Source organism: Hypanus sabinus, chromosome 21, assembly GCF_030144855.1.
Source record: "Hypanus sabinus isolate sHypSab1 chromosome 21, sHypSab1.hap1, whole genome shotgun sequence".
Taxonomy (NCBI): domain Eukaryota; kingdom Metazoa; phylum Chordata; class Chondrichthyes; order Myliobatiformes; family Dasyatidae; genus Hypanus; species Hypanus sabinus.
Genome location: NC_082726.1, coordinates 50,795,877 through 50,820,744, shown reverse-complemented (window position 1 = coordinate 50,820,744; position 24,868 = coordinate 50,795,877). Strand labels below are relative to the sequence as shown.

Here is a 24,868-nt window from a genome sequence, read left to right as displayed (position 1 = left end):
GGGACCTCCAGTCTTTCTCAGGTCTCACTAATGTAGAGGAGATTGCATTTGGAGCACTGGATACATCAGATGACCTGAACAGATTTGCAGGTGACACATTGGCTTACCTTAAGGACTGCTGGAGCCCTGAATGGAGGTGGGGAAGAAGTGAATGGGAAGGTGTAGCACTTCCGCTTGCAGGGATAAGTGCCACGAGGGAGATTAGTGGGGAGGGACGAATGGATAAGGGTATTATGGAGGGAGCAATCACTATGGACAGTGGGGAGAGATAAAGATGTGTTTAGTCAGAAATAAGAAGGTGGGAGGAGGGGGTAAATTACAAGCTGGCAGGAGCTTGACCCAAAATGTCTATAGTTTATTTCCCGCAATAGATGCTGCCTGACTTGCTGAGTTCTTCAGCATTTTGTGGGTGTTGTCAACCATTAGTTCCTCGATTTCCTTTGCCTCCAATTTTGTTTCATCTTCTTCAATGACTTCTTTGTTTCACCTTTTCCTCTCTCTTCAGCTGAACTTTCATGTGTAGTATTTCTCTGAAGACGCCCTTCAAAGAGTGACCGATTTCACAGGCCCCTCCTTCACGCTGAAATTCAGTTTGAACCAGTTGAACTCTGTCAATGTCCCAATCTCCGAGCTGCCACTCTGTGGTAACTTCTGCATTCATTGGTGTGAATTCCTCATTTCTTTTAATCTCCTTAATGCCTTTTTTGAAGATGTTTCTCAGATTGATTTGGAAGCCTTTACAAAAGGGAATTATTTAGAGTATTTTCTGGTTTTACATCATCATGCCTCTTCAACCACAATAATCCAGGTCCATTGTTTCCTTTGACATCTGCTTTTTATAGAAAATTGTTACTTTCTATTTTTATACTTATCGAGATCCCAGCCTCTTTTTCTCCCTTTTATCTTTCCTGTTTAACTATATTTGTATTAAGGGGTTTACGGGGATGAATTTCCAACTGTACCATTATATGTCAGTCCATTATCCCAAGTCTAACCTTATTCCATTATGGCTGGTTTAAACAGACCATTCAGCCCAGTTTGTCCATTCTAACCAAGTTGCCTATCTGAGCTAGTATATATTTTACTGCATTTTACCCAGTTCCTCTAACTCTCTATATCCGTGTTCCTATCCAAATGTCTTAAATGTTAGAGTTGTCTCTACCACTTGCGCTGGTAGCTCTCTACTTATACCCATCAGCCCCCAGTCTGAAAAAGTTGACCCTCAGGTCTCCTTTAAACTTTCCGCTCTCACCGTAAAACCATGCCCTACATTTTTAGACTCCCCTACAGTGGGAAAATAAGAGCACAACCATCCACCTTACCTATGCCTCTCATAATTTTACAAATCACTGTACGGTCACCCTTCAGCCTCCTATACTCTCGGGAAATCAGTTCCAGCCTATCCAGTCTCTCCTAACTCAAGCCTTCCAGTCACAGGGAAAGCACGTAAACTCCACACCAACAGCATCAGGGGTCAGGATTGAACTGGGGCCATGAGTTCTGAGGCCATGGACAGGGAGCAGTTCTATGCAAATTCAGCCCATGAAACACTAACCTTAACCTCCTATTTCACTGCATATCCTTGCACATGTCGGGTTAACCTGTTTATATAAGATCTTCCTCATTAATCCCCCTCCAACCCACTCACAATCCCTTCCCCAGCCTGAAACCCACTTCAGATGTATTGCACATTTCAGAGTTCAGCTGTCAGCAGTCTTGCCTTTCGGGGTTGAAAGTTGTTGTTCCAGCATGAATAACTTCACTCACCTCAACTCTAAACTGATTCCACAATCTGCAGTTTACTTTCAAGGACTCTACAGCGAACATGCTCGGTATTGTTTAATTATTTATTTATTTGATTGATTGTTTGATTATTTTTGTATTTGCACAGATTGCCTTCTTTAGCAAATTTGTTGCTTGTCAGTCTTTGTGTGTAGTTTATCATAGATTCTATTGTATTTCTACTGTGAATGCCCAGAAGAAAATGAATCTCGGGGTAGTATATGGTGACGTAAATGTACTTTGATAATAAATTTATTTTGAATATTGATTGAGTCCCCCTCCAGAGGGTTGGTGACAAAAATTAGTGCAGTACGAAGGGAGGACAGCTTTGCCATGGCTAACCCACAGCCTTCTCAGATGGAAGTAAATCACAAATAATAGATTGTTTACTATTTGTGGGACTGTCCTGTGTGCTAATGGGTCACTGTATTTCTTGTACAACTACACTTCAGAAGCACTTCATTAGTTGTTAAGTCCTCAAGGTCTGAGGTTAGATGTGGGCTTCGGTAAACCTGGGGTGCTTCCACCGAGACACCAAAAATTCATGAAGGGTGCCATAAGAATGTAAGTGCTTCATTAGATTCAATTACCCAAAATAAACATTGAATAAAAAAAAAACTTGGAGATTTTCCTACAAGTTTGGGAGAAGATGGCATCTCCTCTCTCCAAATCCGAGGAAGGTTTGTGAGTGGGGGAATTGTAGGCGTCTAAAGGATCTCCTCCATTGAGGCCAAGGATGGTGCAGAGAGAGGAGACTGGAGATGGGGGCAGTGGAAAGGGGGCCACATCCTAGTGCATCACCGGATTGTGCATGGTGGCATGTTTTGACTTGGTGGCCAGGAAATAAATATTGTTGCTGTTTTCAAGGTGTTTTGAAGCACAGATTATTATAATTCCAAGTTTGAGAGTAGCAGACACTGCCCACGGTAAAAATACCTAGCATCTATATATGGACTGAATGCCAGTTCCATGATGCTTTTACTTGCAAATGTGAGTGGAACATAAAATCAATAACTTCTGATGTCAGAGCCAAATGTCAGGAGTAACCTGTCAGCCACATGAGACACAAAAGACTTGGTGTTATATACTTTTGCATGAGGAAGTAAATTATGCTCAGTTAAGGCACCATCACTAAATTGCTGGTACCTTCCACAGGTGTTAAAAGAACAACAACCTTAAATATCAAGGGTATTTCCTTATATCCTTATATGTTTTGGAAGAGCAGTCTATAAGGCTGTTGAGATCCTGGGGGAGGAAAGGTATGTTATGGGTTGGTGCTGGTGATGGTAGTGGAGGAAAGACAAGTGTGTTACACTTTTAATTCTAATCCAAGCAGGTCGGGTATATGTCTTGTACAGGGACCACACAGGAGACTCTCCAAGTGCTCAGAAACTCTCTGTTGCCCAGTTTCCTTCCTTGCTACCAGCAGATTCATGGACCCTGCCCCATATTTTTCCCCACCTAGCTTCAAGTCTTCATAAATCCTAGGAAGAAAGGGGCAAGGAGAAATGGCAGAGGGTGATTAAGGACAGCAAAGTAGTGTAACGCTGTTACACTGCCAGCGACCTGGGTTCAATTCTGGCATTGTCTGTAAAGAATTTGTATGTTCTCCTTGTATCCTCATGGGTTTCTTCTGGGTTATCCAGCTTCCTCTCACATTTCAAAGACATTCGAGTTAGTAGGTTAATTATTCGGATGTGTAATTAGGTGACAGGGGGCTCATTGGGCCAGAAGGACCTGTTACTGTGCTGTATCTCTAAATTACTTACTGCAAAGTGCAAAGTCCTCCATCTTCATTGCTGTTTCCGTAACAATTTTTTTGACCATTCTGCTCAGGGTTGTTAGCCTGAACTGAACCCCCCCCCCCCCCCTCCCTGAACCTGGAGGACCAGTGGTCTGCTCTTAGTCTGGCCTCTACCCTTTGACCTGAATCAAAGCACAAGGCCCTGACTCCAGCCAATATCGCTGTCCGGGTCATTGAGGCACGCAAGCTTCCAAACCCTACGACAAGGTTGTGGTCCTATTGGAGGTGTATCTCTGAATAAATAAATGGCACCAGCCCAGCTTATAGAACAATACAGCACAGAAACGGGCTCTTCAGTCTGTTTATTTTATTCCTACCTACTCCCAGACTCTAATCATTGTCCGCACACCGAGGGGGGGGGGCAACTTACAGCCGTCAGTTAACCAACTTAATCTTTATGGTATGTGGGAGGCAACTAAAGCACCAAGGAAATCCCTACTGTTACAGAGAGAGCATGCAGACTCCACACAGTCGACACTAGGCGTCAGGATTGTACCCTCATTGTTGGAGCTGTGAGACAGTAACTCTATTGACTTTGCTTCCTTGCCCCCCATAGTGCAGCAACCTCACACCACCTCGCTAACTGACAGCTTTGAGTGGACCCCGTCCATCAGCCTGGGTGGGAGGAAAACGGGATATCATTTGTTGTCACTCTTTGAACAACCAGGTTGCTTTTTCATGGATTGTAGCACTCCTTGATCTTCAGCTCAACTTAAATCTCTGAGGAATATTCACAATTCCACAGCGTTAGGAGATACGAGTTTACCTCTGTAAAGTAAGAAGCTGATGTAAATAGAAACACTAAGCGGCTTAAGGTCATTAGGCAAGGGTAATGATGTGCAGGGTTCATTAATCTCATCAGAAGAGGACATCACACGTTAAATGCTGAGAGGCTGTTTGGACAGCTGGATTGTTTTTGGTTGACGAGGTTAGCCACTTAGATTGGGATGAGGAAAAAAATGCCCTCACTCAGGAGGCTGTGATTTGTCGAAAGGCTCTACCCCAGAGGGTCAAGGGCGGGCAGGGATTGGAGGAATTTTGAATCAGGTGGGGAAGCGGACTAGCCTTGATGTAATTGCAGGGTGGAGCAAGTCCACAGGGCTTAATTAGTAACTGCTCCTCATATTTCTCGTGTTTTTATGGTTGTTTTTAAGTTCAGATGGTTTGTGCTCTGGTTTAATACAATTTCTACATAAATTGTTCCAAGAAGTTATAATGTCAGAAGCTGGGTGTTGCTGGATAGGACTGGGTTATTATTAATGTTGTCCATCAGCTGTTAACATTTAACAGTCATTACACTCTGAAGTATACAGAGCGTTATGGTGGTGCAGTGTGGAGGAGAATTTGCCCTTCTGCAATTAAACACCATTCACAAAATCAGCCACATTTGCAAGCAACACTGCTATCCAACCGTTGATATCTGAATCATGCGGGCTACCACTTTCTCCCTCAGCCCAGGGCGGGAGTTGTGTTATCAGCACTGCCCCCCTTCTCAGAAGGGCAGTCCAACCACACTCTCAGTTTCAGGCACTAAGGGGAAGAAATAAATATTATAAAACAAGCATTTTATTCAGTTTCGTTTTCATCAGTTTGGTTCTCCCCAGCACACAGGTGGTTGACCCTTCAATGAGGGTGCCTCAAAGCTTAGAGAGCACATTTATTTTTCATTATTGAATTTACATAATAGAAGATTAATTGGGCTAATCCAATAACACGTCATACCCAATTAGACTAATAGTTTTACTTGCCCAAGTTCAGTAAAGCAGTCACTTCCTGTTATGCAGGAGAATTAGCTGATTTTTACATGTAGATGGGAGTTAATGAAGGCAGTTTGTACATTTGGTATTCCTGATAAGCGAATTATGATAGCCTTTAACTTTCATTACTGCCTGTCAGGTTGGCTCTGTGTCACTTCAAGTCTAGACCAGAAACGTGAGTGCACAGAAAGGTGCAGCACGCAGGGTGAAGTGCACTGCCAAATTTGCCATCTGCTGCATCATACAGAACCCTAGGATAGGACAGCACAGGAGGCCATTTGGCCCATCATGCAAATCCTAGCTCCTGGTCTGACTGCTCATTTTCGGCATGGCACGGCAGTGTAGCAATCAGCACATTGCTTTATAGCAACCGGTTGTAAGTCATGGTTCGATTCCCACCGTTGTCTCTGAAGAGTTCTGCCCGTGACTACGTGGTCTCCTTCAGATTCTCTGGTACCCTTCCACATTTAGGATTAGTTGTGGGAATGCTCTGGTGGCACTGGAAGCATGGCAACACTTGCGGGCTGCCAGCACAATCCTCACTAATTTGATTTGACACATACAACGTATTAAGTTATAAAGTTCAATGGACGTGATAAATAAAGCTAATCTTTCATCTTTCACTTGACATATAATTTATTTTTTGCCTGGCACCTTTCTTGCAAATGACTGCTGGAACCTGAAGTAGAAGTGTAGACTGTTGGAGAGTCTACTTAGGTAGTCATGTTGTACCACAAGGTTCAACAAAGTACAAATGAGGTAAATAAAGTGGGATTTCTATTAGCTGGTGGTTAGAATCACAGCACTAGAGAAGAAATTCAACCCATTCTCTATCAGGTCTTATTAGGGGATAGGGGCTGGCAGAGTGTTGACTTGGATTCTTAAATCAGTGTGGGAGTGTACACATCATCCCAAAGGAGCAGATGGAACTTTAGACTAAATCCTAATCTGAAAATTTAACATTGCTTTATAGAAACATAGAACCCTACAGCACAGTACAGGTCCTTCAGCCCACAATGTCATGTCAACCTTCACTCTAACCCTTCTCTCCTACATAGCCCTCCATCTTTCTATCTATGTGCTTATCTAAGAGTTTCTTAAATGTCCCTAACATATCAGCCTCTATCATCACCCCAGGCGGGATGTTTCATACACTGACTACTCTCTGTGTAAAGACACAGATGATCCTTCTATACTCCAATCACCTTAAAATTCTGCCCCTTGTATTAGGCATAAAATCTAGTCAACAAATTCATAAGGACAATTTATAAACTCCTGAACCTCAGTTTTCAAAAGTTCAAAGTAAATTTATTATCAAAGTACATGTATGTCACCATATACAGTACTGAGACTCATATTGGTGCAATCATACACAGTAAATCCAATACCCTATTGTGTGTATGAGTGATTAAATGATGGGAATACATTGGGTGCCAACATACAGAGCCACGCATTAAGAATCCTTTGGTTAACTATTTAATGGAGAGTAACGTGGGGGAGGGAGCAGTGTTTACAGTTGGGAAGTGCTTCTCCATTCAGGTGTGTGGGATGAAGAATACAGAAGAAAGATGTGGTAAATCAGTCAATAACCACAGCAACTTTCATTTATACAACAGCTTTAACAGAGGAAAGCATTTCTCAATCGGAGTCAATTAAGTAGTAATATTTTGAAATACTGAGGCAAAGAAGCAACAGAACAGAGAGGGTCAAAAGCTTGGCGAAGACGGGATACAATAAATGCCTTAAAGGAGAAAAGGGTGGAAGAGAAAGTTTGGGAGGGAGTCAGAGTGTTTGACAACACGAGTTGAAGTTGGGGGAAATTTCCAATGTTTTTCATTAAAGCTTCAAAAAAAGAGAAGCATTGCGATTTTGATCAACAGTGAGTCAAATAACTGCCTACGCTTATTGTAAATGGGGGAATTTTGAGATTGTCCCTATCGTGGGTGTTCTGTTATTCTGGCTGCCGCTTGCTATCTAGGAGGTGCTATAGAACATGATCTTTTCAAACACTGAAGTGCAGTCTCAAACCTGTTGGGTTGGTTACTTCGCAAAGGAGGCAGTAGAGGGGGAGTAAAAGTGGGAGGGGCCGAAGTCTTATTTACAAAGTCTAAGACTATCTCACACACAGTCAGTACGAGCCGAGAGAGAGAGAGAGGCAGGGTAACCCCACCGGGAATTTTTGTTTGGGGAAGTTAATTTCACTTCATCTGGGGCTGCTGGAGCAAAGCGTGTTCAGTGTCTTACTGAGCCACAACGGAGAGAGAAGACAAACCTGTTACTGCGGAGGATGAGGGTAAGGATTCGTTTTCTTTCCCTTCATGTTTGAGTATGAGTGTTAAGTCTTTCAAATGTTCTTTTCAGTGTTCAAACTTCTTATAAACAGAATCTAACCCATATACTCCTCAGCGTTAACGTCTGTGTCTCTGGTACACACCGTGATCTCTCGTTTGGTTAACGTGTACTCTGTTCCTTTGTACCAGTTCCTATATGTATACAGTAAACACTAAGCATTCCGATCTGGAGCTGTGTGCTCAGTATGTGTGTACAGATAGGGCAGGGTCTGTTGCCCTTTCCATTTCTTTTAACATAAAGAATAAAAATTAGGCAGGTTGTAAAACAGGTGCATTAAATAAAGACTCCATGACAGCCAAAGCTCCAAGATTAACTACTTCTGTGTGTTGGTCGCTGGGCGAAAGGGGACTAGTTTGTACTTTACATCTGTTAGCACCGGTATAAACACTCGGTAGATGTGGATGGGTTTTCCCCGCCTTCTCCCCCGTGCAGTCTCTTGTTTGTCCCCGTTCCAAACCCCCTATACATGTGGTGAAAAGATCGCTCCGAGAGTGACTGCAAAACTGAGAAAAATCATCACAGTAAAGGCACCTGATCCGGCCTAATAATCCATTGCGATGGCGGGGGAGCACGGCACTGTCAGAGCTGTAACCTTTCTAATGAGACATTAATCCGAGGCCCTTTCAGATGGACGTGTACGATCCAGTGGCAGAATTTTCAGAAGGGTACAGCATCTTTGTTGCTGTTGCTGGTCAGTACTTAGTCCTGGAAAACAAAATAAAGTAACTGGCTCCTTAATATAGTTACTGCTTTGGGGATCTTGCTGTACATCATGGGCTCTGCCGCTTAGCTACGGAGCTGATACAGGCCGCCTAAAGAGCAGAACTGTTAATTCTCCCGCTCTGTTTAGCTCATTGTTTGCTGGACTGACGTCCGATGTGTTTAGTTCCCAGTTCCTCTCAGCGCCGATAATGGGGTAAAGGCTTTAGATTACTGTCCAGCATCACAGCCCTGAGTGGGCTGGAATGGGCCGCCAGCTTCACTCACTGTTTACAGTCGCTCCGTCAGCTGACTGGCTGGTTCCGGGAATGTAGTGGGCATGTTTGGATATATTCAGCACGAAACTGTGAACTGATCCCCTCGGATGGAACTCCGGGTCGAGAAGAAGACTTGCGTTTAAATTGTGCTAGCTCAGTCTTGGTCTAGCTCAAAACTCTTTAATTCCAGTGAGGGGATTGTGATTGCCGTTGTGAAGTGGCGAACGTGGCTAATAGCACAGCAAGACCCCACGGACGCAAGTGTAGTCATGAGCAGTTCGTGTGTGTTCTCACTTTGGTTTGATTCAAGTTTATTTGTGTATGGATATGAGCTGGAACAACAGGGAAACCTGTACCTCTTTCGAATAGTATCACAGGATAACCGAGGTTCCACAATGCAATATTGCATCGCACTGCTGTCAGTCTAAATCGGGGGTTCCCAACCTTATTTATGCCATGGACTCCCTGCCATTAACCGTGAGGTTTGGGAACCCCTGATATAAATGCTGTGCTGTTGTCCCAGGTGGAGCTGAATCTCACAATTTGATGCTATTATTTAATAGTGTTAATAGTTTTTGGTAGATAGGTTGGACTGTTGAGCTTACAGTCTATCTAGTCATGAACATGCACTTTATCGTTTACCTGCACTGCACTTTCTGTGTAGATTTTACACTTTATTCTGCATTGTTGCACCGTGTAATGATCTGTACGAACGGTGTGTAAAACAACCTCTTCACTGTATCTCGGTCCATGTGACAATAACAAAGCGATACCAGTTCCAAGGAAGCGAGCTGGTGGTCAATTATACCTGATCCCGGACACCGGCACGTGACCCCCTCAACCCGCGAACACTCCCCACTCGACACACCGTACGCAACTCGGATTACAGCGCCCCGTGTTCACAAGTTGTTTTCAACAAAGGGTTATCGCACGCCAGGTGCTGCGCCGGGCCATTTTTTTTCTGGAGCAGGCTGCGTACGCCGAGAGCATGTACGTGTAATCTTTCTCCAGCCACCTCCTGGCTTTGCCAAGACGAAGTGAGATAGTTGTGTATTTTTAACTTGCTGCATTCACAAGATGTTTGACGAGCGGTGAGCAATGTTCTGGAATGTGAATGAAGCAGTCTTTCTTCCTGTATTGGTCAATAGAGGATTGAACAGTAATCCGGCTATTTTTCTTTTTATTTGCCCATCAGTTTTTCCACCACGACTGGGAGATGCTCAATGCCGTGGCATGACACTGGTCGTCATTGTGCATCTCTATCAACTGCCACACAGTTCCAGCCCTCCCTGTCCTTCCTTCACTAGCTATTCTGACTTCAGTCAAGTGGCCTTGACTTAATTTTATTCCAACAATTAACTGTTGAAATGTAAGTTCACCAGTACTTTGCACGTTCTTCCTGTGACTGCATGGGTTTCCTCCAGGTGTTCTTGCCTTCTCTCAAATCCCAAAGACATCCAGGTCAATAGGTTAATTAGTCACTGTAAGTTAGCCCGCCCAATACGGAAGAATCAGGGGAAGTTGGTGGGCAGGTGAGAGAGAACAGATCTCAGGGTGAAATGGGATTGCTGAGAGCTGGTCTAAATCTGATGGGCCAAATGGCTTTGTTCAGTGTGTAAGTATGATTAGGGCCGATGGCAGAGTCTGTCTGCAGTCCGCTTGGTTTAGGCTCCACTGGAGAGCTTTGGCTGATGGTTTACACCTACCTACAATGGAACAACAAAACCTCGCCTGACTTGGACAGGAGGCTGGTGAAGGTTGTGTTCCATAAACATGTTTGTACAATAACAATCTGCAGTTTTATCTCCAGGCTTCTGTGTTCAGTGCACACTCGCTGTGCATTGGAATTGGAATAGTCAGTTCTTGTCGGGTCCTGATAAAACCAGATAGTCAACAATTAAAATCAGATATGGAGCCGTTGATTATACTGTGGAAACAGAGAGGGGAATAGGTTCCAAATTGAATTTTTGCTGGATCATGTCTTGCTTGAGATATCACTCAGTTTGCAGCCCCTAAGAGAGGTGTCCTGTTGGATGTCTGGACTGAAGGGCATTAGTGCTCAGAAGGTGCTGTCCATTTAATCCCACCCACTTCTTGTTACCCACTAAGATCTTTCCATTTTAAGGGATATAACCAGCCATATGGTTTGCGAGGGTTTGCTCTCATGTTTACTGGCATAGTATTGTCTCAACTGCTGTGTCAGATACCTGGATGTCAGTCAGGAAACAAAGTCTTCCTTCACCCACAGGGGGGTGCCCCAGTTGGGCAGCAAGCTTTATGTCCAGAGGGTTGCAGATGTCATTGTTAATTGGGAAGTGGCCTATTTCTTTAAAAATGTTGAGGGACTTTCTTTTTCACTTTTTTTTCAGCACTGGGCTGTGGATCAGGAAGTACCATTGATGAGGTCAGGGGTTCCTGCTTGTGTAGCCGAAATTGTTTTCTTTAATCTGCCCTATGTGTTGGCTCTATGTTTTGGTAGTGGGGCTTTGTATCCTGTTGCGCAGAGCACACAATGCAGGACTTTATCCCGGCTGATAAACAGGGCCCGGGAGTGGTTTGAGAATCATTGTGTTATCTAAACAGGAGTTGTCCTCTGGTGACCAGGCAGGGCTCTATGGGTACTTTTGTAAAAGGCACACACTCACCTTTCCCTTCAGAATATTGGTAAAAACCAAAGCTCTTTTCAAAGTTGCTCCTGCAACCATAACATGTAGAACTTGTACAGAGCAAGATCCCAACAGAGTGAGAAGCACCTGCTTAACTCTGAGAGAAAAGCACAAGGACAGACTACTGGAAGGCAGATCGAATGCAGTGCATGTTAAGAATTGACCTGATTTCTTCAGAAGAATGCACTTTCCTGCATCTGATTGGATATAAATTTGATTATGTTCCATTGATAACCACCTCCTGTCTATACTCTATATTGTATGGCAGAGAAAGGGGGGGGGGTAGTGCAGCATGAAGACATCAGGCAAAATTGTTTGATTCCAAACAACTGGTTTATTGATCATTACAGAATGTCTCTCAGGTATCTCCCGCTCTCTCTGCTTTCCCTGCCCCCTTCCCACTCACAGTCAGAATCAGGTTTACCATCACTCACATATGTCATGAAATTTGTTTTTTTTTGTGACAGCAGTACAACGCAATACATGAAATTACTATAGTACAGTGCAAAAGTCTTGGGCACCCTACCTATATATATGTGCCTGAGACTTTTACACAGTACTGTATAAGATTTTTTTTCTCTGGTAACAATGTCATTGAAAACTTCCCTGCCCAAGTCTTCCTTGTCACCTAAACCTAATTTCCGATCGTCCTCATGCCCTGGCCTGCCCTGGCTCCCAGTTAAGCAATGCCTGGAATTTTGTGTTTCCATCCTTGTTTGGAAATCCTTCCATGGCTTTGTCCCTCCCTTCCTCCATATGTGCTGTGCAACAGCACATGACAAACGTCAAGCTCTATGACGACCTATCGATGCTCACTACTAAAATCGAGGCGAGAAGACTGCAACTAACGGGGCACTGTCTATGCCACCCTGAACTACCTACCAGCCTAGCCATCACATGGGAGCCCAAACATGGGAGGATGAACCCTGGGTGCCCTCCCAAGACTATGGTCAACACGCTTCTAGAAGATAGCAGCGCAGCAAGTGTAGATGAACTGAACACACTGATGAGGGAGAGGGTGGACTGGAGAGTCCGTCATCATGCCCAACGCCGGCCCCCTAGGCCTGAGTTGACAAACGCCATACCTCCATGTTCTCCCTGCCTCACATCTCCATGCTCATCCATTGTTAGCCTCTTGGATAATCCCTGATTAGAACTGGTTTGCCTCTTGCTTTTGCTGCCCAAATATTTGTTTCTGGAACACCTCTCCAAAACCTTGTTGCTTCTCTGACTATTTCAATGAAGCTTTTGCTTACCTTCCTGTAACATGGTCCATTTTTTTGTATATTTATGTTCTTGTCAAGCTATTGTGTCATCTTCTGCAATGGACTTTTGGACATGATTATCAGTTGCCCTCTTGCCCTGAGACATGAGTGGAAGGATGTGCTTGTTGTGTACTTTGCATCAACAACTGACTCAAAGAACTCTGTCTCCAATGTGACTCAAAAATCAGCCTGCCCTTGTCACTTTGGCGCCAATCCTTTGAACTGAAACTGTAGTGGTTGTTTTACACTATGATCATAAAACCATAAGATATGAGCAGAATGAGGCTAATTGGTCAATCGAGTCTTTTTGCCTCTCGATCCTATTCTCCTGCTTTCTTCCTGTAACCTTTGACACCCTTTTGAATCAAGAACCTATCAAACTCTGCTTTAGATATAACCAATATCTTGGCCTCCACAGTCATCCATGTCAATGAAATTCCACAGATTCATCACCTTCTCGCTGTAGAAGTTCCTCCTTATCTCTGTTTTAAAGGGGTGCCTTTCTATTCTGAGGCTGTGTCCTCTGGTTCAATACTCTCCCGCTGTTGGAAACATCCTCTCCACGCCTACTCTATCTAGGCCTCTCAATTTGTAGTAGGATTCAATGGGACCTCTTTCATCTAAACTCCAAGGAATGCAGGCCCAGAACCAATCAAATGCTCTTCATGTGTTAACCCTTTCATTCCCGGGAACCTCCTCTGGACCCTCTCCAATGACAGCACAATTAGTAGTCTATGAACGGCAGCCAGTGAAGGCTTGAATAACAAATAAAGGTTATTAAAAAGTGCAGGAATAGTATCCAAAAGCAATGGGACCCAGGTAGTGAGGTGAACCAAGTGAGAAAACGAGATATCTGCTGGTAAGAGTTAAAGATATAGATAGTGGTGAAAGAGCACAAGTCATCATCATCTTAGCCAGGAGACAGTAGGAAGCAGGATGGTAGCCATCGTCTGTGGGAGCTTTCTGTGTACAGGTTGACTGGACATCTTCCTACATTTACAAGGCTCTCAGACATCACATGGATGCTACAACTATGGAGGGTCATGGGCTATATGGGAGGGAGGGGTTGGATTGATTATGGTGTAGGTTAATGTGCTGGCACTGCTGTACTGCTCCATGTTCTATATTCAGCGTTCTTCGACACATTATAACAACGAACATACCGTCTTATCATCCCAATGTATTGATATGGATGGCATCCAAAAACAGTGTTTTTTTTTTCATTGTACCACAGTACATGTGACAATAATGAATGGATTTCTGATTTCCAGGCACATTTGTTCATCGTCACTGGGAGTTCTTGTGTAATCGGCTGCTTAGCTTCCCCGCTTCACAATTCCATTTGCTGTCAAGCGCTTTGGGTCTTTCCAGGTGGCGAGTGGTGCTTCAGGAAAGCAGGAGTTCCTCGATGAAAGGAGGAACGAGGCAGGCCTAAGTACTGATGCTTTCTCTTTTTTTTCCCCTCCAGGAAACTATGCCCCAAACACCAATTTTCCCAAGCATGCTTGGTACCAGTTGTAGTGGACATGTGCAACCAGACATGGAGGAGAAATGCGGTGACCCAGTTTACCAGGATGGCAGCCTCGTATCAGGGTCCCTTGAGGTATTGATTGAGCACTTGGTACCCACGGTCGATTACTACCCTGATGTAAGTATTCGGCATGGGTTAATCCCCTCATTTCTTCATCAGGTGCAGGTTCTGTTGCTTTAAGTTAAAGAGGTTTAGATCATGGCTGTGTTGGTATTGAACCTTCCTATCAGGGTTTGAGTTGGTGACAGGAAACAGTTTGGATGAGAAATGGGTGACCTTCCCCAGGATAGTCCAAAATAAAAACTCTGCGGATGTGAAAATTTAAAATAAAAACATAAAAATCTGGAATCTATCAGCAGGTTAGGCGGCATCCATGAAAAGATAAACAGGGTTAAAGTTTCAGGTTGAAAAAGCTTTCTTCACAGCTGCTGTGACCCAAGTTCAATCCTAATCTGGGGTGCTGTCCGTGTGGAGTTTGCACGTTTTCCATGACCACTGCTCTGATTTCCTCCAACATCCCAAACACGTGTGGGTTGGTAGGTTAATTTGCTGCTGTGAATTGCCCCTAGTGGTAGAACCTGGGAAATTTGGTAGGAATGTGGGTATTTTAGAATTAGATTAATGTAAATAGCTACTTGATTGGCACTGACATGATGGGCAGAACAGCCTTATGTGCAAGGCTTAGTCTCGTTAGATTATCTAAATTATTTACATTAGGGTTGCATGTCAATTAAAATCCTGCCCAGTTTTAAACTCAGATGATTGTGAAACTGGTCACTGAAAGGATGTCTGTTCCCTTCTCTCCCACACAGCGGACTTATATCTTCACCTTTCTCCTGAGTTCCCGCGTCTTCATCCACCCTCAAGAGTTGCTGGTGAAAGTCGGGCAAATCTGCACCAAGCAGCTGGAAACAGGATTGGAAGCAGATAAGGTAGAGAACAGAGCGTGAAAGCACATTTCTCCTTCAACCATGCCTTTAGTTCTGTCAGAGGCCAGAACATGCTTGTAGCTAGAACTCTCGCAGTGTCCGCTCCCCTCTGATGGTGTTTATCTGAGTGATCAGTGCCAGTTCATAAGACCTTAGGAGCAGAATCAGGCATTCAACTCTTTGAACTTGCTTTGCCATTTGATCACAGCTGATTTATTATCCCTCTTAACCCTGTTCTCCTAACTTCTCCCCGTAACCTTTGAAGCCCTTACTAATCAAGAGCATATCGAACTCTGCATGCCCATTGACTTTGGCGCCACAGCTATCTGTGGCAATGACTTCCACAGATTCAACACTCTCTGAAATGCCTCCCCCTCTCTGTTTTAAATGGTTAATGGGAAATGGCAGGTAGCTGGAGATGAGTCCATGACCAGATCAGCCATTTGATCATGGCTGATTTATCATACCTCTTAATCCCATTCTGCTACATTCTCCCCGTAACCTTTGATACCCTTACAAATCAAGAGTGTATCGAACTCTGCTTTCAACATTTTAACCTGCTCTGAGATCTACTTAACCATTCCCTCCTACATAGCTCTCCATTTTTTGACTTTCTTGGGATATTCCTTTGAAAGGCCGAGGGTTTAACATTTGTATGCCTATGTGGCTTTTGTTTTAATCCAAATTCCTCTCTCCTTGCCAATGACTTAAACCCCAGAAAATGAAAAATGAGAAAGAGACTCCTAGCAACAGAGCCCCAATCTTGCACACGCTCAGTGACGGGGCGTGTGAGGAAGGTTTCATATGTGTTTGTGACAGAGAGTCAAAACGCCTGCATCGGCAGCTAGGAGTGTGAAATCTGTCAGCTCTGATGAGCTCACTTGCTGGGAATAATCTGTGAGACAGAAATGTTGGTTTCAACAATGTCCTTGCAGAATATGGAAAAACTCTGCTGGGTAACAGAAGGGAGCTTTAACAGTTCCTGGGTTAGATCTGTGCCTGCCTCTGGCAGATGGCTGTGAGTCATCTGTTTGTATCTCCAGTATCCCAGAAGCACACATAAAGAGCCTACATTGATTTGCTCCTTTCACATCCCTTCTAGCATCCCAAATGAAGTAATTGAGGGTGTAGCTACTGTTGCAATACAGGACCTGGCTGCTGATTTATGCACAGCAAGCTCCCAAGAGTTGCCATGTTAACAGACAACCGACTGCCGTGCCCCTACAGTAGCCATTTCTCCAGCTCCCTATTGAATAGGGTGGCATTGTTACCATGACACTTTACAATGCCAGTTGTAAGACCAGGGTTCAATTCCAGCTTGCGTCCGTAAGCAGCTTCTACGTTCTCCCCATGACAGTGTGGGTTTTTCCCCGCGTGCTCTGGTTCCCTCCCACATTCCAAATGGTTAGGGTTAGCAAGTTGTGGGCATGCTACGCTGGTGCCAGAAGCTTGACTACGCCTGCGGGCTGCCCCCAGCGCGTTCTCAGAGTGGGTTGGTTGTTGACGTCGATGACACATTTCACTGCGTGTTTCTACGCTTTGAAGTGCATGTGAAAAGTAAAGCTCATTTTTCATCTTTAAATGCTGGGGTTGAAGTTCCACTCGCCAGCGCTCAGGCAATGCATTTCTGACCTGAAACGTTTGCCATATTAATGAAAAGGATGCGTTTCCTTCATGTCACTCCTGGTTCTTTTGCTGAGTCACCTTTGCTCTGTGGCCTCTGGTTCTTGGCACTTGTGCCAATGTACATAGTTTCTCTCCGTCAGCTCTCTCCAGACCCTAAGGGCTGAATTAGGCAAAGAGATATAAAGTGAGAGGAGTTAAAGGAGGAAAGAGGAAGAAGTGCTTACAGAGAAAATCCCAGTGCTTAGGATAAAGTTAGCCTGAAAATTCAGCTGTCACCTTTCAACTGTAACAATATAAAAGATGCACCTTTAAATTTATGACACAGTTGCAGTTCAGATTTTCCTTTACAGGTCTTTTAAAGATTCATAGACCACTGCAGCACAGAAACAGGCCCTTGGGCCCATCTAGTCCATGCCAAACTATTATTCTGCCTCATCCCATTGTGCTGCACCTGGAGCATTGCTCTGCCCATCCGTGTACCTATCTAGATTTCTCTTGCATGCTGAAATTGAACCCGCATCCACCACTTCTACTAGCAGCTCGTTCCCCCCTCTGAGTGAAGAAGCTCCCCCTCAGGTTCCAATTAAATATTCACTTTTCACACTTAACCTATGACCTCTAGTTCTAGTCTCTCCCAACCTCAATGGAAAAAAAACCTGCTGTACCCAGTATTGACGAAAACCCTTTTCTATTTATATCATAAACACAAGAATCTCAGCAGATGCTGGAAATCCAAATCATGTCATCACTTGACTAAATTTCTAATGTACAGAATCATCTGTACTTACATAGCACTCCTCATTTTTTTACGACAACTCCAAAGAGGTTGGTGCTTGGACCGTACTGTCAGGGGAGGTGATAGACACATAAATCATAGGAACGCATAAGAGGCATTTAGACAGACAGAAAAACATGCAGGAAATTACAGATCATATAAAGGCAGACGGGATTAGTTAGGTTGGCATCATGGTTGGTACAGAAATGGTGGGCTGAACGGCCTGCTTCTTTGTTCTTTGCTCAAAGAGATTTAGAGAGTAGCTTTTCAAAGAGAAATCATTGTTGTCATGCAGAAAACCTGTCAGGCAATTTGCACGCACCTTCAAATAACAGTACAAAAATAACCAGATTAACTTGTTTTAGTACTGCTGATTGATAGTCGAATATTAGCAATGTCATGAAGAGGAATCTCCCTTTCCCTCCTCGTTAATGCCTTGGGCTCTTTCACTTCCACCTGTAAAGACAGACTGTCAGAGTCCCGGACACCATATAGGATTTGAATTTTAGCATCTCCAACACTCCATCATCCAACATTGAAGTATTTGCCGAAATTTATGTGTCAGTCACTGGAGCAGAACTCGGATCCACAGCCTCCAAACCAGAGAGTGCTGTTGACATACAAATCAGCTTTAGCAGAATGAGAGTTGAATTTCAAGATTAAATATTTACTCTCTAGTCTAACCCTCTCATAGGGATTGTAGTTTATTTTATTAACTACTGTTGATTCCCAAAGCCAATTTGTCACAAGTCAAAGGAGGATTAAAAGGCGTTCCTCCCTGAATCCCTTATTTGATGTTCTCATCTGCCCCTTTAGTGCTCAGTATCCAGATACAGGTTGAGGTGAATGTTTGCCAGCATTTCTCGCCTGGCGAGATACCACAGCTGCTTGCAGTGACGCCAAACTGTTGTGAACATGCAGTGCTCTGTGAAAGTTAATCAAGGCATGGTGCCAACATCAGGCAGCTTTCTGTATTACAACAATGCCCTCTGACCCACAGCGATCTCTGCAGTAATAACAGGCTCGGCCCACAGCACAGTACCTGTGGCAGAATGCACCTGTCTAATCACTTCACTGCCCGTTGCCGTTAGTGATCAGACGCAGTGATTCATGTACTGTATAATGTTTGAAACAGGTTCATGTGCTTGAGGATGATTTGCATGCCTGTGCACTTGCTCTCAATATCCCTTTCTCGTGACGTACCACTGTACATGCACAGAAAGGTCACCAGACTCTCAGGATGCCTTCGGATCTTGAGCATTTGCGTTTCTGTCAGGATATTTTTAAAGTTTGGAATGACTGAGGTGGCTGCAGAGGTTTTTTTCCGATGCAATAACGAGTATAAGCCCTTCAAGATGGCTTCATAAATCTCTGTAGGCCAGAGTAATACATACAAAATGCTGGAGGAACTCAGCAGATCAGGTAGCATCTATGGAATGGAATAAACATTCGACATTTGGGGCCAAGGCCATTCATCAGGACTGACCCTGAGAATGTTTAATTGTTGAGAACCAGTCAGATAAATGATTGTGAATCATTAAAGAATAAACATTGTTAAGAAAAATGTATTTCAAATAGTTGTAGAACTGCAGCCTTGTTGCTTGTTATTCCTTTGCAGTACATTTGTGGTCTTGTCTCTACCTTCACTATCACACCTATCCCCTGGACCATCCTTCTCGCAGACTCTGATCTCCTGTGCATTTAGACTGTACTGTACTCACATGCTCTTGTTTGGCCCTATGTTAATTCTTAATGCCTCAGTATTGCCCCTCCTCTCCCAGTTTTTGATCCTTCCAAAATTTGGTTTGCTATCCAGAAGCTTCTGACAGACTCTAAGATGTGTATGTCAAAGGTACCCGATCTAAACATAGTGTTGTCATGAAATTAACCTCCTGACTTGTTGTCTTACAGGCGAGGGTCAAGGAATTTGTCCCAAAGATCATCCAGCTTCTGACTGAGTGGACAGAAACATTCCCACATGACTTTCAAGATGAGAAATCGATGAAAGAGCTCAAGGACATTACTCACCAGATAGCACAGTGCGATGAGGTAAGGGAAAGCAAAAGGCGAATTTTTCACTATTCATGATGTGTTTAGTTATTTTATTTTATTTATTTTTTGTATTCAGAGCTAACGGGCTTTACTGGTCCAGTGAGCCTGCACTGCCCAATTATTACCATGTGACCAGTTAACCTACTAACCCATATAGCTTTGGAATGTGACGGGAAACCAGAGCACCTGGAGGTCACAGGGAGAAGGTACAAATTCCTTGCTGACAGCAGTGGGAATTGAACTCTGGTTGCTGGTGCTGTAATAGCATTACGCTAACCACTACTCTACTGTGCCGCCACCAGAACTGGAAGTCTCCAGACATCAGTGGAGAGTTCAGTCTTTGATTATGTTCAGAGATTGATAGATGTTTTGATGCAAAGAAAGGCAGGGGAATCAGAAATGGTTCTGGATTTGTAGTAGATTGCTCAGATCTTACTGAATGGCAGAATACACTAAAGGGTCCAAATGGCCTTCTCTGACTTCTTGGCTTCTTGATTTAATGTCCTCCTACATTGTGAAACCTTTTGGGGGAGTATTTTCATTTCCATGCATTAAGCTGCTGTATATTTCACTTGGATCCCAATTTAAAATCGAGGACAGTGTTCTGTGGAGACAAGGAATATGCTGGATCTAAGTCCTTATAGAAGATGGCAAGGGGATATTTATCAGAAGTTAAGAGGGTTTGGTGGAGAGATGGGAGATGATAGGGATAGGAAAAGCCCTGACTGAATATGTGTAATCTGAACGGCCAGTGAAAGTTGATTCTACTGTAACTTTCTAAAAATGAAAGGGATCGATACCTGTAATAATGGAGATTTTAGGATGTGGGGAATGAGACTATTTGGATAACTCATTTGAAACACTGACACATGCCCAGTAACTAATGGTCTCCTCCATCACTAAGATCTCACGATGTTGCTACCAAACTCAGATTCTGTGTGAAGGTGCAACCAGGCTTTCATTTTACTGCCAATCACGTTGCAGCATTAGCAGGACAAATCATCCAATAGTATCTGACCTCTAGTTTCCTCATCCCACCCCTCTTCATCTCTCCCAAGATCTATTCCCAAACCTGCCTCTGCAGTCTAGTAGACTTGCAGTACCTCTGTCCTGGAGAAATCCAAATGATAATTCCAGCAGTGATTTCCAGTTATCTGAGCTTGAAAATCAGCTGCTTGGGGAGAGAGCAAAAGGTTGAATAAGTTATGTTTTACGAGGCTATATTTTTTTCTACTTTGAGTGAACACTCTTTTACTGCATTCAAGTATCCCCAGGCTAACAAAGATAACATTTAATAATGCAGGGAAGAAATACATCAGCACAATATACACAAGTGGAAATTAAATCCATTTCCAGGCGGCCCAGCAGGCCTAAAGCCATAAATTGAGAACATAAAAGCAAAAGAAATAGAAACAAGAGTAGGCCATTCTGCCCTTCATTCATGCTGTTCCATTCAGAAAGATCATGACTGACCTTTTACCTTGGCCCATTTTCCTGCAATAAATTCATGGCCCTAATATCTGAATTCTCATCTTACTTTTCAAATCCTTCCATGATCTCTTCCCTCCCTATCTCTGTAGCCTCCTCAATCCCTACAACCTGCTTAAATCTGCTTCTTCCGGCACTTGTCTTCCTACACAGTATTGTTTCAGACAGCCACTGGTGACTGTGCCTTCAGATGTCAAGTTGATGTGCTCTGGAGTTCCCTCCATTGACCTCTCCACTCACTCTTGCTTCTTTTATAAATTTCCTAAAGATTTATCTCTCTGAGTTCGAAGGCCATCTGCATAACTCAATCACTATTTGCTCCACAATGTTCCTGCAAATCACCTTGAGTTATTTCACTATGTTAAAGAAACTATGTAAATGAAATATTACTGTCAAAACAATTTTAGATAAACACTTGAATTCAGTTTGAGATTAGGAGAGTCCAAGCATTCTAATGTAGAGTTAATGTAGAAACCATCTGAAATCTATAAGTCTAGTATGTTAGATCATAAGAGAATAAGACATAGGAGCAGAATTAGGCCATTTTGTCCATTGAGTCTGCTCCTCTATTCTGTCATGGCTGAATTATTTTCCCTCTCACCCCCGTTCTCCTGCCTTCTGCCTGTAACCTTTGATGCCCTTCACATTAGACCATAAGTATTCGAGAACTTATCAACTTCTGCTTTAAATATACCCAATGACTTGGTCACCACAGTCATCTTTGGCAATGAATTCAACAGGTTCACTCCCTAATGAAATTCTTCCTGATCTCTATTCTAAAGGGACATCCTCCTATTCTGAGGCTCTGCCCTCCAGACCAAGACTCTATCACTATGGGGAAACGTCCTCTCCATGCCATTCAATGTAGACATTGCCATATTCAGCAGGTTTCGATGAGATTCCCTCTCATTCTTTTAAACAGCAGCGAGCACGGGCCCAGAGCCATCAATCCCTCCTCATTCCCAGTATCATTCTCACGAACCTCTTCGAGAATGCTGGTTCATCTTGGGACTCTGGATTTGTTGTACACTTGAGGACAATGAGGAATCTTGCAGTTGCACCTTCTCTATTCCTTCACAACGCAAGACATAGTGAAAGGAGGCATGCCCAGAGTTGTATGGTGCTGAGTTTGTCAAACATGCAAAGCAAATAAGTCTGCAGTGTAAAAATGCAAATAAAATGCCACCAGTGCATTCCTGGGCTCTCATATCTCTGGAATCACTTAGAAAGTTGACTTCCAGGATTATTTCAGCCACGGATCATTGTGAGGGAAATAACTTCCATCATTTTTTGGGATGACCTCTCTTCCTTATTTGTATCTTTAATATTCCTTCTTCCCCACCAGCATGAGATGTAGCAGTGGTGAAGGTAAAGCTGAGATCTCCATGGCAACCAAATGAAAGTGATTCTTCAGAGCCACATAGCAAACCTCAAGAGCATAACATTGAATAGTTTCCAACGCATTGCTGTTTGTGTTACAGACACTGAAGGGTTAATTCACTGGTGATATTTTGAAGCTGTTTGGGAAATATTTGTCCTGGTGATGTAAGAGAAATGGAGAAATATCAGCTATTAGTGGAATGTTTGGGAAAGTGAAGCCAGCACATTCTGTCTTAGAATTTTAAGAAAATTTTCTCCCCTTCCCCACCTCTCCAACAAAGTATATAGCTCTTTCGATCTCACTGTGACCTTGCCACAATCAAAAGGAAATGGCCTGCTCAGACCTGCCCGATGAAGTGGTGTTTGAAAGGAAATGACAAAGGCTAAGATGAAGTAAAACAGACCGGCCTTGTGTTCCGCTTCCTGCCTGCAACGCCCGAGTTTCCTCTCCGCCTTCCCTCAGAGCCCAACTTGTGCAGTCAATCCCTCAGCAGCAGGAACTTTTTACAAGGCTGCCTGGTCTTATTTTGTAGTAGGCCATTTTGCACTAGATAAGACCATCCTCCTCAGCACACTGACATGCAACTGCAATAAACAGTTAGGAAGGCAAATAGTTTTCTAGCTGTATATTGGATTTGTGTACAAGATTGGGATGGCGTGGTGGTGTCATAGTTAGCATAATGCTTTAAAGTGCCAGTGATCTGGATTCATTCCCCACTGCTGTCAGTAAGGAGTTTTCTCATTTTCTTTGTGACTGTGTGGGTTTCCTCCGGGTGCTCCAGTTTCCCCCCACATTCCAAGGACATACAAGTTCTCAGGTTAATTGGTCATTTTGGCATAATTGGCCAGTGCAACTTGTTGGACTGGAAGGGCCTATTACAGTAATGTATAAATAAATCAATCAATCAAAGAGTAATGGCTACATTGGGTGCAATGGGCTCCTGATTATCTCCCAGAGAGATCCTTATATGATTCTGAGATGCACAGACAGCCAGTATCTTTCTTTCCCCAGAGTTGAAATGTCTAATACTAAAGGGTATATATTTAAGGTGAGAGGGGGTATGTTCAAAGGAGACATCCTGGGAGAATATTTTACACAGGGAGTGGTGGGTTACTGGAATGCCCTGTCAGGGGTGGTGGCAGTGGCAAATATGAGAAAGGCATTTAAGAGTCTCTTAGACAGGCACATGAGTATACAGAGACTGGTGGGATATGAACCTTGCGTCGGCGAAGGGATTAGTTTGCTTAGGAGCCTAATCACTAGGTGAATTAGTTTGACACTGCATCGTGGGCTGAAGGGCTTATTCCTGTGCTGTGCTGTTCTATGTTCTGTGTTCAGTTCTGGTTGCCCCCCCCCCCCCCATTACGGGAAGGATGTGGAGGCGCTGGGGAGGATGCAGAAGAGGTTCACCAGGATGCTGCCTGGAGTACAGGGTACTATTGGACAAACCTGGGTTATTTCCTCCGGAGTGCCGGAGGATGAGGAAGGACCCGATAGAAATTTATATAATTCTGGGAGACGTAATGTGGTAGAGTTTAGATCTTTTTTCCGGGGAAGAGATGTTGAATATTATAGGGCAGACATTTAAGTTAAGAAAGGTGAAAGTTAAAGGAGATGTGTGGGGCAGGTTTTTTTTTACACATTGGGTGATGGGTGCATGGAAAGGACCGCCAGAGAGAAAATAAAGATGTTAATTTTAGGGGTTAGATAGACACATGAATATGTGGGGATTGGGGGGCTGTGGACTATCAATAGGCAGAATGGATTTAGTTTAAATAGGCATCATTCTGGCACAGATATCATGGGCCTGTCCTGTGATGTACAGCTTTATATTTTACTATAAAGATGTTTTGTGCCTTAGTGAGAATACCTGAAGTATTGTGTATGGTTTTGGTCTCCGACTTAATAAAGGATGTCGAGGCCTTGAAAGTTCAATATGGGTTCACAAGGTTTGTTTCTGGGATGGCAGGTCTGATCCGGAGGAGAAATTGTACAGGCTAGAAAACATCTGCTCTGTAGAGTTTAGAAAATTAAGGGATTATGCTATTGAAATTTCCAAGAAAATTCTTAGAGAGCTTAAAAAGTATGAAGGGATGTTCTCCTTAGAACTTCGTGTCACTTCCTCAAAAATAAGCAGAACGTGTATATTGTTCTTACAATGGGTAAAGTGCGCTTGGTCAAAGAGCACAGTCCACGATTCATACACATATCTGTCACCTTATTGTCCCTTCTTGTATACGGAGCAGGTGGGCAGTTTGAATTCTACATAGGCAGTGTTACACATTTACACATCGTGGTAGCTTAGTAGTTAGCGTCAGGCTGACAGGTTTGCAAGCTTTCTGAAGGGAGCCTTGAAGAAACAAGCCTTAGGGCAGCATGGCTGCATAGAGGTTAGTCTAACACTATGACAGTGCCAGTGACCCGGGTTCAATTCCGCTGCCATCTCTAAGGAGTTTGTACGTTCTCCCTGTGACCACATGGAT

The 24,868-nt window shown here is 43.6% G+C and overlaps 1 protein-coding gene across 3 annotated transcripts in view; it reads left to right on the top strand.

Moving 5' to 3' along the window:
* Positions 1–24,868, top strand: part of LOC132379042 (ras-GEF domain-containing family member 1A-like) — a 74,324-nt gene that overhangs the window by 32,795 nt on the left and 16,661 nt on the right. For 2 of the 3 annotated variants that reach the window (XM_059946517.1, XM_059946515.1), the window contains 3 exons: positions 14,072–14,251; positions 14,947–15,066; positions 19,376–19,513. In XM_059946517.1, coding sequence (XP_059802500.1) covers positions 14,078–14,251; positions 14,947–15,066; positions 19,376–19,513 — 432 coding nt within the window. In that variant the 5' untranslated portion in view covers positions 14,072–14,077. Of the gene's footprint in view, positions 1–7,357; positions 7,637–14,071; positions 14,252–14,946; positions 15,067–19,375; positions 19,514–24,868 lie in introns of those variants that run through there. The other variant, XM_059946516.1, reaches the window with a different exon arrangement.